This window comes from Oncorhynchus mykiss, chromosome 1, assembly GCF_013265735.2.
Source record: "Oncorhynchus mykiss isolate Arlee chromosome 1, USDA_OmykA_1.1, whole genome shotgun sequence".
Lineage (NCBI taxonomy): Eukaryota > Metazoa > Chordata > Actinopteri > Salmoniformes > Salmonidae > Oncorhynchus > Oncorhynchus mykiss.
Genome location: NC_048565.1, coordinates 63424653 through 63442031, shown reverse-complemented (window position 1 = coordinate 63442031; position 17379 = coordinate 63424653). Strand labels below are relative to the sequence as shown.

Genomic DNA, 17379 nt, shown 5'->3' with positions numbered 1-17379 from the left:
TCTCTGAGGGTGTCTCGACGGAGTTGGGATATGCAAAAAACATACTTCCAATTCATAGGACAAATATAAGCACCCACCAAATGATAACAATTGCTAAAGGCATGTATTCTTTACATTTATTGTCCAACAATAAATGTAAAAATGTGTTTAACCTCGAAGGAATCAGTGTTCCTAAACCGGGACAGTTGTTGCTCAATATGCAGTAATGTCACTATATATAACCAACATTGTAAACAACAGCCAACTTTCCGGGACATAGACATGTCTTATATAGGCAGAAATCTTACATTAGTGTTAATCTAACTCCAGTGTCCAATTTACAGTAGCTGTTACAGAAACAAATACCATGCTATTGTTTGAGGATAGTGCACAACAACAAAACACTTTTATCATGGCAACTGGTTTGATACATTCACCTCTGAAGGTAAATAGTGTACTTACATTCAGTAATCTTTCTCTGATTTGTCATCTAAGTGTTTCCTATCAAATGGTATCAAGAATATGCATATCCTTGCTTCAGGTCCTGAGCTACAGGCAGTTAGATTTGGATATGTCTATTTAGGGAAAAAAAGGTCATTAAAGTCATTGATTGTTATAATATATTGTATAATGCTCCAGCACTAATTTCATTCGCATTTTGGCATGTTTTTGTAGTTTCAGAAATATACAACAACATTTATGGAGCAAACATTATCGTAAGGTCTAGCAAAGAAAATACTTAAATACTTAAACTTACAATGAGTATACAAATCATCAAGAATACTCTACTATTTCCGTGACATAGACTGACAAGGTGAATCCAGGTGAAACTATGATCCCTTATTGATGTCACCTGTTATATCCACTTCAATCAGTGTAGATGAAGGGGAGGAGAGAGGTTAAAGAATAATTTTTAAGCCTTGAGACAACTGAGACATGGATTGCGTATGTGTGTCATTCAGAGGGTAAATTGGCAAGACAAAAGATTGCAATGCCTTTGAACGGGATATGGCAGTAGAGTATGGTAGTACAGGCGCAACGGTTTGTGTCAAGAACTTCAACGCTGCTGGGTTTTTCACGCTCAACAGTTTCCCGTGTGAATCAAGAATGGCCCACCACCCAAAGGACATCCAACCAACTTGCTGTAACTATGGGAAGCATTGGAGTCAACACGAGGCAGTATCCCTGTGGAACGCTTCGACATCTTGTAGAGTCCATGCCCCGAGGAATTTAGGCTTGTCTGAAGTCAAAACGGGGTGTGCAACTCAATATTAGGATGTTACTAATGTTTTGTATACCTAGTGTAAATTACAGAACAGTGATAAACATATTTCAGAATACTTGAAAATGGCACTTTTCTATGTTTTGAAGTAAAAAAGATAGAGGAAGATAAGTGTTTCCAATGACATCAGAAACCAATTAGTAGACAATTAGTAGGCAATTAGTATCAAATCAAGTGTTATTTGTCACATACAGATGTTAATTATGCAGTTATTATTGCGGGTGAAGCAAAATGCATGTGTTTCTCTCTCCAACAGTGCAGTAATATCTAACAATTCACAACAACACACACATCCTAAAAGTAAAAGAATGGAATTAAGGAATATATAGGACGAGCAATGTCGGGGTGGCAAAGATTAAATGCAATAGAATAGAATACAGTGTATACACATATATACAACCAAAAATATGTAAACATTATTCAAGTGACTAGTGTTCCATTATTAAAGTGGCCAGTGATTTCAAGTCAATGTATATAAGGCAGCAGCCTCTAAGGGGCAGGGTTACGTAACTGGGTGGAAGCCGCCTAGTGATGGATTTTCAACAGTCTTGAGATAGAAGCTGTTTTTCAGTCTCTCGGTCCCAGCTTTAATGCACCTGTACTGACATCACCTTCTGGATAATAGCGGGGTGTACAGGCAGTGGCTCGGATGGATGTTGTCCTTAATGATCTTTTTGGCCTTCCTGTGACATCGAGTGCTGTGGGTGTCCTAGAGGGCAGGTAGTTTGCCCCCGATGATGCATTGGGCAGACCGCCCCACCCTCTGGCGAGCCCTGCGGTTGCGGGCTGTGCAGTTGCCGTACCAGGCGGTGATACAGCCCGACAGGATGCTCTCAATTGTGCATCTGTAAAAGTTTGTGAAGGTTTTAGGTACTGCGCCAAATTTCTTCAGCCTCCTGAGGTTGAAGAGGAGCTGTTGCACCTTCTTCACCACAATGTCTGTGTGGGTGGACCATTTCAGATCGTCAGTGATGTGTAAGCCGAGGAACTTGAAGCTTCCCACCTACTCCACTGCGGTCCCGTCGATGTGGAGAGGGCGTGCTCCCTCTGCTTCTTCCTGAAGTCCAAGATCAGCTCCTTTGTTTTGTCGACATTGATTGAGAGGTTATTTTCCTGGCCCAACACTCCCAGGGCTCTCACCTACTCTCTGTAGGCTGTCTCGTCATTGTTGGTAATTAGGCCTACTACTGTTGAGTCGTCTGCAAACTTGATTGATGATTGAGTTAGAGGCATGCGTAGCCACACAGTCATGGGTGAACATGGCGTACAAGAGGGGGCTGGGCACGCACCCTTGTGGGGCGTTGGTGTCACACTCTTTCTCCATCCCTAGCAAACACACCTGATTAATCAAATTGCAGTCTAAACTGAAGATCATGATTAGTTGATTATTGGAGTCAGGTGTGTTAGCTGGAGCTGGGGCAAAACTGTGACACCAATCAGGCCCTCAAGGACTGGAATGGCCCACCCCTGGTATAGGGTGTCAGGTAAGGTAGAGGTAATACGATCCTTAACTAGCCTCTCAAAGCACTTCATGATGACAGAAGTGAGTGCTATAGTCATTTTGTTTAGTGATCTTCGCTTTCTTGCGGTACAGGAACAATGCTGGACATCTTGAAGAGATTGAAGGGAGAGATTGAATATGTCCATAAACACTCCAGCCTGCTGGTCTGCACATGCTCTGAGGACGCAGCTGGGGATGCCGTCTGGGCCAGCAGCCTTGCAAGGATTAACACACTTAAATGACTTACTCACGTCGGCCACGAAGAAGGAGAGCCCACAGTCCTTGGTAGTGGGCCGTGTCGGCGGCACTGTGTTATCCTCAAAGCGGGCGAAGAAGGTGTTTAGCTTGTCCGGAAGCAAGACGTTGGTGTCTGCAATGTGGCTGGTTTTCCCTTTCGAGTCCGTGATTGTCTATAGATCCTGCCACATATGTCTCGTATCTGAGCCGTTGATTTGCAAATCCATTTTGTCTCTATAGTGACATTTTGCCTGTTTGATTGCCTTACGGAGGGAATAACTACACTGTTTGTATTCTGCCATATTCCCAGTCACCTTGTCATGGTTAAATGATGTGGTTTGCACTTACAGTTTTGTGCGAATGCTGCCATCTGTCCATGGTTTCTGTTTAGGGTAGGTTGTAATGGTAACTATGCATACAACATCTCATACACTTTCTGATAAACTGTATCTATTTATTCGTCGGCGTTATTCTTAGAGGCTACCCGGAACATAACCCAGTCCGCGTGATCAAAACAATCTTGAAGCGTGGATTCTGATTTGTCAGACCATCGTTGAATAGTCCTTAGCATGGGTACTACCTGTTTGAGTTTCTGCCTATAGGGTGGGAGGAGCAAAATAGAGTTGTGATCAGATTTGCCAAAGGGAGGGCAGGGGAGGGCCTTGTAGGCATTGCGAAAAGCTGTGGTTTAATGTTTTCTCAGAGCGAGTGATACAGTCAATGTGTTGGTAGGACTTCGGTCGCGTTTTCCTCAAATTTGCGTTAAAATCCCCAACTACAATAAATTTGGACTCAGGATATGTGGTTTCCAGTTTGCATAAAGTCCAGTGGCTATAACCAAAGATAATTCTCTTGGGAGGCATTTGATTGTGCGGTATTCCAGATTGGGTGAACAAAAGGACTTGAGTTTCAGTATATTATCACAATCACACAATGTGTGGTTAATCTTGAAACATACACCCCGCCTTTCTTCTTCCCAGAGAGTTCATTATTGAGAACCCAGCTGGCTTTATGGACAAAGACAGTATATCCCGACTGAACCATGTTTCCGTGAGACAGAGTATGTTACAATCCCTGAAGGAAGTTCTCGCCCTGTGCTCATCTATCTTTTTACCCATAGACTGAACATTAGCGAGTAATATACTCGGAAGCGGTGGATGCGTGCCTCCTGAGTCAGACTAGAAGTCTACTTCGAATACCTCTTCTCCGGCGGAGATGTGTTCGATCAGCCTCTGGAATCAGTTCAATTGCCCTGGGAGGTATGAAGAAGGTATTCAATTCGGGAAAGTCATATTCCCGGTCGTAATGCTGGTGAGTTACCAGCGCTCTGATATACAAAAGTTATTTCCGGATGTGTGTAATAACACAAAAAATGCCCAGGGCTAATAATGTTAAAAATAACACACACAAAAAAACAAAATACTGCAAAGTTGCTTAGGAGCTAGAAGCAGAGCTGCCCTATCTGTCGGCGCCATCTTTTAATTGTTTAAAATCACATGATGCACACCAATGAAACATTTATCTTTCGCCATCTTTTTCCCACAAAACATAGAAATGCACAATTTTCACATATGTTGATGGTGGGGTGGTGCTGGAGATGATAATGAAGTTTACAATTTTAGAAATGCCCCAATAAGTGTCACACCCTGATCTGTTTCACCTGTCTTTGTGCTTGTCTCCACCCCTCTCCAGGTGTCGCCCATCTTCCCCATTATCACCAATGTATTTATACCTCTGGTCACTGTTTGTCTGTTGCCAGTTTGTCTTGTCTTGTCAGGTCTTACCAGCGTGTTTTCCCATCTCCCTGCTTTCTCAAGTTTTGTTTCCTAGTTTCTCCATTCTGCCTGTCCTGACCCCGAGCCTGTCTGCTGTTCTGTACCTTATTGTCACTGCCATGGATTGCCTGCCTTTGACCTGTCTTTTGCCTGCCCCCTGTTTGGGTCAATAAACATATGTGGCTATAGCTGTCTACATCTGGGTCTTATCCTGAGTTCTGATATTAAGAGGGAGAAATATTCCTACAAGTCACAAAAGATCAGATTTAATTTCTGCCTGTTTTTGCTCAGGACAAAGGGTCTTCCTACATGGAAATTAATAATATGGAAAATATTTTTGAAAAATACAATCCTCCTAAATGTAATTTTTCAGTTCAAATAATGCAACGAAATCTATTATTTTCGACTATAAAATGTTTTAGTTTCCCTGCCGGACAAGGATTGTCCCGACTTTCAAGAATCTCTGAGGTACAATGGGTGTGTATGGTTATTCTCACTTTTAATAATGGCTAGAGAGTTTATATGAATTATACATCTAGGACAGTATGACTAGCATGGATGGATGGGTAGATAAAAAGGTCTACCAGGGTTTAGAATTAACATTCTGTACATTGAACTCCTTTATGTTATCAAGTGATGTAAAGGAGCATGAGTGGAAGGCGCCATACTGTTCGGAACATTTGAATTATTTATGTAATAACATTTATTTTTGGTCTAATAGGTCTCCACTGCAGAGGTGTTTCATAAACCCTGAGATTATCTCCATGGTGATGCACATGTTCTCTTTCCAGTGCGATGTAAGGGTCAATGATGAACTTGATGGGGTCACCTGTCTCCAAGAACAATACCATAGCAACAAGTTCATGATGCAAATTAGATTATTTTATGCCTCATAGACCCTTCAACATCAACTCATCCTTCAACAAATACATCAAATATACTGAACAAATATATAAATGCAACATGCAACAATTTCATTAATTTTACTGATTTTTAAAGTTCATATGAGGGAATCAGTTAATCTATGGATTTAACATGACTGGGAATATGGATATGTTGGTCACAGATACCTTAAAAAAATGGTCCTCACAATGGACCTCAGGATCTGGTCACAGTATTTTTGTGCATTCATATTGTCATCGATAAAATGCTTATGCCTGCCTATACCATAACCCCACTGCCATCATAGGGCACTCTGTTCAGAACGTTGACATCAGCAAATCGCTCGCCCATACAACACCATACACGTGGTCTGCGGTTGTATGGACGGTTGGATGTACTGCCAAATTCTCTAAAACGCCGTTGGAGGCGACTTATGGTAGAGAAATTAACATTCAATTCTCTGGTAACAGCTCTGGTGGACATTCCTGCAGTCATCATGCCAATTGCAAGCTCCCTCAAAACTTGAGAAATCTGTGCCATTGTGTTTTGTGGCAAAATTGCACATTTTAGTGTGGTCTTTTATTATCGCCAGCACAAGTGGCACCTGTGTAATGATCATGCTGTTTAATCAGCTTCTTGATAGGCTCCACCTCTCAGGCGGATGGATTATCTTGGCAAAGGAGAAATGCTCACTAAATTAGAGAGATAAGATTTTTGTGTTAATGGAAAATATCTGGGATCTTTTATTTCATCTCATGAAACACGGGACCAATACTTTACATGTTGCGTTTATATTTTTGTTCAGTATAAATAATCTACGGTTTCATCCTCTCAACTCTAATCATAATGTTAGCCACCCATGATCATCACTTTTTCCTTCTCTTCCTCTTTCCCCCACGAAGACAATATTTACATAATCAAATATCATTCCAGCTGTCATCCCTCCTTAGGGTACAAGAGTAATGTGGCATTGCCAGCTGTTTCCAGAAGAACAACCACACTGGAGTAGAGAGGTTATTGGCACACTGGCCACACACTGGCCACACAGTATGCTTGTATGGCCGCCCAGAGCTTTTACAAAGAACGATACTTCCACAATTGTTTATAAATTGAGGTTTCTAAAATTAAGGTGACTGGAATCTTTTCAGAAATAACCTGAGGGGAGTGTGACTTTCCTACAATAGACAAATAAGAAAGATCATTTTATTAGACTTTTTTAATCACCAAGTTTGTGTCGCTTTCCACTGATTTTTACCTACATTATATTATTTTACTGTACATTGTAACTACCATTCAAAAGTTTGGGGTCACTTAGAAATGCACGTTTTTTGTCCAATAAAATAAAATTGATCCGAAATACAGTGTAGACATGGTTAATGTTGTAAATTACTATTGTAGCTGGAAACGGCTGACTTTTAACGGAATATCTACATAGGCGTACAGAGGCCCATTATCAGCAACCATCACGCCCGTGGTCCAATGGCACATTGTGTAAGCTAATCCAAGGTCATCATTTTAAAAGGCTAATTGATCATTAGATAACCCTTTTGCAAATATGTTAGCACAGCTAAAAACTGTTGTTCTGATTAAAGAAGCAATAAAACTGAGCCTTCTTTAGTCTAGTTGAGTATCCGTAGCATCAGCATTTGTGGGTTCGATTTCAGGCTCGAAATGGCCAGAAACAAATAACTTTCTTCTGAAACTCATTAGTCTATTCTTGTTCTGAGAAATGAAGGCTATTCCATGCGAGAAATTGACAAGAAACTGAAGATGCACAACTGAACAAGAGGACAAGTACATTAGTGTCTAGCTTGAGAAACAGACGCCTCACAAGTCCTCAACTGGCAGCTTCATTAAATAGTACCAGCAAAACACCAGTCTCAACGTCAACAGTGAAGAGGCAACTCTGTGATGCTGGCCTTCTAGGCAGAGTTGCAAAGAAAAAGTCATATCACAGACTGGCCAATAAAAAGAAAAGATTAAGATGGGCAAAATAACACAGACGCTGGACAGAGGAACTCTGCCTAGAAGGCCAGCATCCCGGAGTCGCCTCTCCACTGTTGACGTTGAGACTGGTGTTTTGTGGGTACTATTTAATGAAGCTGCCAGTTGAGGACTTGTGAGGCGTCTACCATTCAAACTTTTGAATGGTAGTACACAAAGAGAGAGAGAGCGAGAGAGAGAGAGAGAGATAGAGATAGAGAGAGACACAAAGAGACACAGAGACAGAGAGAGAGTGAGTGGGAGATACAGAAACAGGTTGAAGTTTATTGTCATGAATCTTGCCCTGTAGGCAAAACTGAGCAATTTCCGCTAGATGGGCCAGCTGCAAGTCAAAATCGTATATCATAAACATTTATGAATGCAAAAACTAGGGTCAGGCATTAGGGTTAGCAGTGTGGTTAAGGTTAAATACCCATACCAGTAGAAACACCAGTAGAAATTCCACTTTTTGACTGAGATCCAAACAGTTATTCTCTGTAGCCTACACTTTGGTTTCCACTAGATAAAACAGCCAATAAGTAACAATTGGACACGTTGTGGCTGTTAACTTGTGATGACGCTACACTTGGCCACCTTGCCATGGAGCAAATTAAAATAGGGGGTGCAAACTAATATTCTTGCACCTCCCCTTTTTTTTACCAGCAGATTATCATAATCCATTGGATAGTTTGTAAAGTTTCACTTATTTTTGAGCTAGTCTTCATAAAGAAAACACATTACCATTTCATTTAATAAATGGTCAAATTGTGTGATATGATTGTATTTTAGAATCCCGCTCCCCCCATCACCCCAAGATGAATGGTTTTGACCACTAATGTTTGGGGCTAATTCGTTTTGCATGGCCCTGTGCCCAAGGTGTCAGAGAAGTTTACCAATCACTGTACCTGTACACAGCCCATCTGTAAATAGCACACCCAACTACCTCATCCCCATATTGTTCTTTAATTTAATTTTGCCCCCTAGTATCTCTACTTGCACATCATCATCTGTACATCTATCACTCCAGTGTTAATGCTAAATTGTCATTTTTTGCCACTATGGCCTATTTATTGCCTTACCTCCCTAATCTTACTACATTTGCACACACTGTATACAGATTTTCCTATTGTGTTATTGATTGTACGTTTGCTTATCCCATGTGTAACTCTGTATCGTTGTTGTTGTCGCGTTGCTTTGCTTTATCTTGGCCAAGTCACAGTTGTTAATGAGAAGTTGTTCTCAACATGCCTACCTGGTTAAATAAAGAGGAAATAAAACATTTTAAAAAATGTTTGCAGGGTTTGCACATTTTTGACAATTCCATTGATTCTAAAGAATCAGTGTAGCACTGGGCAATGGGCCGTGCAATACAAACTTGCCCATTGCTTCAATACACACTCCAAACCATTCAATAGTTAGGCTATCCATATTACCAGAGCTTATATTAGTTCTATTTCTATGGCAGATTCCCTTTCTCAATTTAGATAATGCATTGATATACTGTATAGCTGCACAATTTAGATAATGCATTGATATATAGGTGTGCAATTTAGATAATGCATTGATATATAGCTGCACAATTTAGATAGTATATTGATATACAGTATAGCTGTGCAATTTAGAAAATACATTGATATATAGCTGCACAATTTAGATAATGCACTGATATTTGCTAGCTAGCTTGCTGAAATGATAACAGAGAGAACGAAGAATATAGCTATTCGATCATGTCTGTGTGCGTTTCCAAATATGAATGACGTCTGGAATCCGACACTGTTTCAATGGAATTGTAAAATGGCAAGAGTCAGACAAATCTCAACCCTCAACATGTCAACAGCTCGTATGCCTGTCTTAACTGAAATGGTGTTCACATAACTTTCATTAGCTTGCTAAGGTTAGCATGCTAGGTAGTTACACTGACAGCTGTCAGTCAGTGGCCTATATATTGTTATTTCTCTGCTAAATGTGAAAATCACCACAACGTTCCCACCCCCAATTCCTGAATATGTATTACCAGCCTGCGTCAGTCTTCGAGGTGAAACATAAACAAGACATTTCGTTGTAGGACAGGAATTACTCTAAATATATTGCGGCAACTTCCTCTAAGGTGGGCCTTTAAGGTGAGGGTTAGGTTAAAAAATCTGATTTTATGACTTTGTGACTGTGGCAGCTAATGACCACTCTGCAGAGCATGCCTCCATGTCACGCCCTGACCTTAGAGAGCCTTTTTTATTTCTCTATTTGGTTAGGTCGGGGTGTGATTTGGGTGGGCATTCTAGTTTTTTTATTTCTTTGTTGGCCGGGTATAGTTCCCGATCAGAGGCAGCTGCAGCTATCGTTGTCTCTGATTTGGGATCATACTTAGACAACCTTTTTTCCAACTTTAGTTTGTGAGATCTTGTTTTCGTGTAGTGCCTGTGAGCACTGCAGTCGTCACGTTTCGTTTGGCTGTTTATTGTTTTTGTTGGCGAGTGTCATTTTAATAAACACGTGGAACTCTGCACGCTGCGCCTTGGTCCGCTCATTTCAACGGGTGCATGAGTCAGGACAAGAAATGCCCCAACCTGCAATACAGAAAGAAAGAGAGCGATGATTGCGGAACGAAGACAGATCAGAAAGAGCTATAAGAGATATAAGTGGAACAGACTGTTGACGAAGCAGCAGAAGGCCTGTCACTCCTGTAGAGAAGAGAGGCGCACGTCCTTATTGCCAGACTGCTCATGCATTATTTAACCACACACCGCCACCAGTCACGGCAACATTTTTACAATACCATAGAGCCCAGTGCTTGGAGCACACTGAAGCACACTGTGCCACACACAAATAGAGCACAAAGGAAACTGACATAAAGAGAAAGTGATGGCGCAGGATGTGAACAAACGGACCCACGTTGTACCCGCCTAGCTGGCCTTTTAAGTTGATATAGCCGTTCATTGGGAACATGGTAATGTCATGTAAGTGACATTGATTTAGATGCTGAATGTAATGACTGTAGTGTAACACACGATTGATGCCTCTGTACACACTCTTCTCTTTTGCGTGGCAGGAACGAAAGAACCATGTCTGTCATGTGTAGAATGAAAACAACAAGGAACTAAGACTACGACCGTTGCAATGGCGCACTGTTTCAAACTCCATAACATACACAAATACATCCACACTGACAAGCTGAGATAAGAGTTGTACTGTACCTGCGAAAGCCACCTGTCAGAGCCAGTATAGAATCGGGTGCGATCCAATGGGCAGTCTCTTCAATGATGCTTCTAAGAGCTTTGGCCTCGGCTTTACTGACAGCCTTGGAGATGTCCCTGTAATACAGGAAACCTGAGGGGAAAGTATAAAAAGCACTATGAGCTGTCTATCTGAAGTGGACAATAGTTACAGAGTTACAGTAGCATTAGCATTGTGGACTATATATAGGGTTGCAAAGGCAGGTAATATTCACAGTAACTTTCAAAATGTACCAGTAATTTACCTGTCATTTTTCATATGAAAACTAGAATCACAAATCTTTAAAACGTTTTCCTAAGTATAACCCATAAACTTTGTGAACATTGTAGCTTTTTAATATGAAGATTACGGCATGGAATATATTGTATATGTTTAAAACGTTCTGTTTCAAACTGATTATGCTGCACGGCACAATAATGTGCAAATAAAATGTGTCATGCATGCGGATGCATTTAACAATGTACACTGAAGTGCTAAAGCCCTAAAAAGAGTGGGAATATCAGCTACTTGATGTTCAAGGAGTACACGCTAAAAAAATGTTGTTGGGGGGGGTTCTTTGTCAGGGGTCAGAGTGACATAATAAGTGTAACAATTGTTTTGCATTTTAAGAAGGGCTCTTTATTGCTGTGATGGTTGTGAAGAACCATCCTGTTCTTTCCCTCTACACCATGTTTTCCTTTATGCCATGAAATGCTACACTGTTAAAAAGTTCCTGTAGTACACTACAGTCTACCGGTTGCGGTGAAAGTACAGTAAACAACAACAAGTTCCTGAATTCTGTGTATTTGTGCCAAGCGTCAGTGGAAGTGTTGTACCAGTTTAAGTGGTTGATGATTATGTTGTCAAAGGTTGAGCATGTCTTTTAACACTGTCAGTTCTGCTGTATTTGTAAGAGAATGTGACAAAGAGCCCCACTGTCCTTTTACTGCAGTGGGCTAAATCAGGGTCACACAGAGTGTTACCTGGTCAAACATGTGGTTTTGGGCTTTAAAAAAAAGAAGACACCTGTATCATCCCAGAGTTGAAAAGTATTACATTTTGAGTTTGCGTCCCAATATTACACTTTAAAAACTTAACAGAAGACTGAAATATAACAAAACAGTTTGACATGGAAACACCAGATTTTTTGACAGGTTTAAAAAAAAATCATGTTTACCAAGAAATGTTTACAAATATGAATAACATTCCACCCATGAGGCCAGAAGGTCATTTGACAGCAGGAAAGTACTACTAAGCATTCTTTCTGGTTTGACAACAAACTGACCATCCTGCCACACCATCGGGTAAGTGAGGCTGCCACAAATCAGCCACAGAAAGTTACTGTGAAGTTTAGAATAGCTACAGTACCTACAGAAAGTGTTCATACATTTTGATTTATTCCACATTTTGTTGTGTTACAGCCTGAATTCAAAATGGCTTAAATGCATGTTTTTCCTCACCCATTTACTCACAATGATAACATGTATGTATATATATTTTTTTACAAATGTATCGAATATCAAATACATAAGTAGTCACACCCCTGAGTCAATACATGTTAGAATCACCTATGGCAGCAAATACAGCTGTGAGTCTTTCTGGGTAAGTCTCTAAGCTTTGTACACCTGGATTGTACAATATTTGCACATTATTCTTTTTTAAATTCTTCAAGCTCTGTCACGTTAGCTGCTGATCATTACTAGAGAGCCATTTTCAAGTCTTGCCATAGATTTTCAAACCAATTTAAGTCAAAACTGTAACTAGACCACTCAGGAACAATCCATGTCATCTTGGTGAGCAAAACCAGGGTATATTTAGCCTTGTGTTTTAGGTTATTGTCCTGTTGAAAGGTATGTTTGTCTCCCAGTGTCTGTTGGAAAGTTTTCCTCTATGATTTTGCCTGTGCTTAGCTTTCTTCAGTTTATTTTTATAACCAAAAACTCCCTAGTCCTTGCCGATGACAAGCATACCCATAACATGATGCAGACACCATTTGCCCCAAACAGTACTCTTTGTATTAAGGACATAAAGTTTTAAAAAATTGCCACATTTTTCTGCAGTTTAACTTTAGTGCCTTATTGCAACAGGATACATGTTTTGGAATACTGTATTTTATTCTGTACATACTTCCTTCTTCTAACTCTGTCATTTTGGTTAGTATTGTGGAGTAACTACAATGTTGTTGATCCCTACTCCTAAGTGTTGTCCTATCACAGCCAATAAAATATGTAACTGTTTTAAAGTCACCAACGACCTCATCCCTGAGCACTGTCCTTCCTCTCTGGCAACTGAGTTAGGAGGGACTTTGTAGTGACTGGGTGTATTGATATACCATCCAAAGTGTAATTAATAACTTCACCATACTCAAAGGGATATTCAATGTCTGCTTTTTTATTCTTACCAATCTGCCAATAGGTGCCCTTCTTTTCGAGACATTGGAAAACCTCCCTTGTCTTTGTGGTTAAATCTGTGTTGGAAATTCACTAGTCGACTGAGGAACCTTACAGATAATTGTATGTGTGGGGTACAGCAATGAGGTAGTCACGCAAAAATCCTGTTAAACCATGTTATTGCACATAAAGTTAGTTCATGCAACTTTAATGTGACTTTTTAAGCACATTTTTACTCCTGATTTTATTTAAGCTTGCCATAACAAAGGGATTGAATACTTATTGACTCAAGACATTTCAACTTTTCATTTATTATTAATTTGAAAAACCTTCTAAAAACATAATTCCACTTTGACAATATGGGGTATTGTGTGTAGGCCAGTGATCTAAATTGAATCCATTTTAAATTCAGACTGTAACTCAACAAAATGTGGAAGAAGTCAACATTGCAAAAATCTGACGCAGACTCTGTCTCGACCTTTACATCTTTACTGAAAACTCATCTCTCCAGTAGGTCCTATGATTGACTGTAGTCTGGCCCAACGGTGTGAAGGTGAACGGCAAGCCTCTGGGGTGACGAACCACCATTGCTGTCTCTGGCTGGCCGGCTCCCCTTTCTCCACTGGGATTCTCTGCCTCTGACCCTATTACTGGGGAGTTACTGGCTTACTAATGCTCTTCCATGCCGTCTCTAGGAGGGGTGCGTCACGTCGTGCCAGGCTTTTTCGTTATACTTCACTTGAGTGGGTTGAGTCACTTACGTGATCTTCCTGTCTGGTTTTGCGTCCCCTCCAGCTTGTGCCGTGGAGGAGATCTTCGTGGGCTGTTCTCAACCTTGGCTCAGAGTAGTACTGTAAATTGGTGGTCTGTTGATTTCCCTTTAGTGGTGTGGGGGCTGTGCTTTGGCAATAATATTAATACTGTGCTTTGGCTATGCTGCAATAGTCTATATACCCGGGGGCTAGGATCAGTCTGTTCTATCTGGTGAAATTCTCCTGTCTTATCTGGTGTTCTGTGTGAACTTAACTTGTTATGGCTGCAATCCCACTACTGGGATCGATATGACAACTACCAGTGAAAATAGAGGGCGCCAAATTCAAACCACAGAAATCTCATAATTACAATTCCTAAAACATACGTGTCTTATATAATTTTAAAGTTAATCTTGTTGTTAATCCCACCAAAGTGTCCGAATTCAAAAAGGCTTTTCAGCGAAAGCACTACAAATGATTATGTTAGGTCTCCACCAAACCACAATAAGCACAGCCATTTCCCAGTTAAATATAGCAGTCACAAAATGCAGAAAGAGATAAAATTAATCACTAACCTTGAATTAGCTTCATCAGATGACACTCATGTTACACAATACATGCATGTTTTGTTTGATAAAGCTCATATTTATATAAAAAAAATCTGAGTTTACATTGGCGCATTACATTCACTAGTTCCAAAAACATCAAGTGATTTTGCATAGCCACATTGTTTCAACAGAAATACTCATAAATGTAGATGATAATACAAGTTCTACACATGGAATTATAGATATACCTCTCCTTAATGCAACCACTGTGTCATATTTCAAAAAAACATTACGGAAAAAGCAACCCATGCAATAATCTGAGACGGAGCTCAGAACAATAGCCAAATTAGCCGCCATGTTGGAGTCAACAGAAACCAGAAAATACATGATAAATGTTTCCTTATCTTTGATGAACTTCATCAGAATGCAGTCCTAGGAATCACAGGTCCCCTATAAATGCTTGATTTGTTCGAAAATGTCCATTATTTATGTCCAATTAGCTACTTTGGTTAGCGCGTTTGGTAAACAATTTCAAAGTCCCAAAGCGCGTCCACTGTAACATGACGAAATGTCCAAAAGTTCCGGAACAGTCAGTAGAAACATGTCAAACGATGTACTGAATCAATCTTTAGAATGTTGTTTACATACATCTTGAATAACGTTCCAACCGGAGAATTAGAATGATTTCAGATGACCGGTGGAACGCAGGCCCTTCCCCTGTGAACGCGCATGGTGAAAGCATGGTCAACTCGTGGCAGTGGTGACTATCTCCTGTCTCATTCGAACCCCTTCACATTAGATGTTGACATCTAGTGGAAGGCGTAGGAAGTGAAAACTCATCCATATCTCGCTGTAATTTCAATGAGAGCTTGGTTGAAAAACTGCCACCCCCAGAAAAACTCCAAACAGGAAGTGGAATTTCTCAGGTTTTTGCCTGCAATATGAGTTCTGTTATACTCACAGACATAATTCAAACAGTTTGTTTTCAGAGTGTTTTCTATCCAATAATAATAATAATATGCAAATATTAGCTCTATATTAGCACTATGACTGAGGAGCAGGCCATTTACTATGGGCACCTCTCATCCAAGCTACTCAATACTGCCCCTGCAGCCATAAGAAGTTAAGTACGCTCCCTCTAATTCTCTTTCTGTCTTCCATCTCTCTCTCGCTCTCACTGTCTCTCCCCACCCTGAGAACCTGAGTCCTAGGACCATGCCTCAGAACTACCTGGCCTGATGACTCCTTGCTGTCCCCGTCCCCAGTCCACCTGGTCGTGCTGCTGATCCAGGTTCTGCTGTTTTGCCGGCAACTATGGAACCCTGACTTGTTCATCGGACGTGCTACCTTGTTTTTGACCCTCTCTCTCTCTCTCCCTCTCTCTCTCCCTTTCTCTCTCTCTCCCTCTCTCTCCATACAGCACCTGCTTTCTTGACCTCTGAATGCTCGGCTATGAAAAGCCAACTGATATTTGCTCCTGAGGTGCTGACCTGTTGTACATTTTACAACCACTATGAGTATTATTTGACCCTGCTGGTCATCTATGAACAGTTGAACATCTTGAAGAACGCCTCTGGCCTTAATGGCCATGTACTCTTATAATCTCCACCCAGCACAGCCAGAAGAGGATTGGCCACCCCTCAGGGCCTGGTTCCTCTCTAGGTTTCTTTCTTGGTTCCTGCCTTTTATAGGGAGTTTTTCCTAGCCACCATGCTTCTACATCATTGCTTGCTGTTTGAGGTTTTAGGCTGCGATTATGTATAAGCACTTTGTGAGATCTGCTGATGCAAAAAGGGCTTATAAATAAATACAATTGATTGATGATTTGTTTAATACTTTCTGAAGGTAGTGTACTTGCAGCAAACTCACAGTACATTATTCAAAAATAAACACAAACTTCCTTGTGACCAACTGCCATTAAGTTAATCGCAAAATGCACAGTAACCTCAACCTCTTAAAGGACCGTACCCTTTAAAAAAAAATCAAACTAAACTGATATACCCAAATCTAACTGCCTGTAGCTCAGGATCTGAAGCAAAGATATGCATGTTCTTGATACCATTTGAAAGGAAACACGTTGAAGTTTGTGGAAGGGGTTCAAACTAAAGAACCCTCTGGTTCTAACAATGTAATGAAGAACCATACAAATAGTTATATAAAGGGTTATTTAAAAAAAAAAACGAAACAAAAAGCTTCTCCACAGCCCAAAAAAGGGTTACCCTACAGCGACAAAATGAAGAACCCTTTCTTTGTACTAACTACCCTCTCTTCTGAGAGTATACAGGTATAACTCACAATTCATGTGACACTAAGGAATATGCTATTTTATCTCGCCTGACCTGCCCTATTATACTCGCCTCTCTATCTTTCTCCTCCACTCTCCCAAGTTGGTAGTCATGGGTATTTCATATAAGAACTTTGAAGTATTGCTAAGAAAAAGTTGCTATTCTAGGTTGCTCTTTCACATAAACTACTCTAAAGCGACAGAGAATGCTAAACCTCTCTTAACCCTAAAATGGACTATGACCTAATGGAAGCTCAAAAACTATCGCTTTCAATTCATGTAATACAAAATGCAATTTTCTCTCCCCTGATTTACACTGCCCTCTCTCCTCGCCTCTCATCTCTATGTTTCAAGTTTTATTAGTCGTATGTACAGGATACACACGGTACACACCGTCCAACAAAAATGCTTACTTCCAACAGTCTTGCCTTGGTACTGCAGCTGAATTGACGCCCGGCCCAGAAAGATCATTTCCATAAATGGCCACATAGAGTCAGATTAGAAATAAAGTCAGATTAGAAAATTCCTAATAAGACACTTTAGTCATCACCTTTGT

The 17379-nt window shown here is 40.5% G+C and overlaps 1 protein-coding gene across 3 annotated transcripts in view; it reads right to left on the bottom strand.

Moving 5' to 3' along the window:
* Positions 1 to 17379, bottom strand: part of LOC110526770 (DNA nucleotidylexotransferase-like) — a 175549-nt gene that overhangs the window by 57419 nt on the left and 100751 nt on the right. For all 3 annotated transcript variants that reach the window (XM_036982611.1, XM_021607961.2, XM_036982605.1), the window contains exon 7: positions 10831 to 10963. In XM_036982611.1, the coding sequence (XP_036838506.1) occupies positions 10831 to 10963 (133 nt within the window). The remainder of the gene's footprint in view (positions 1 to 10830; positions 10964 to 17379) is intronic.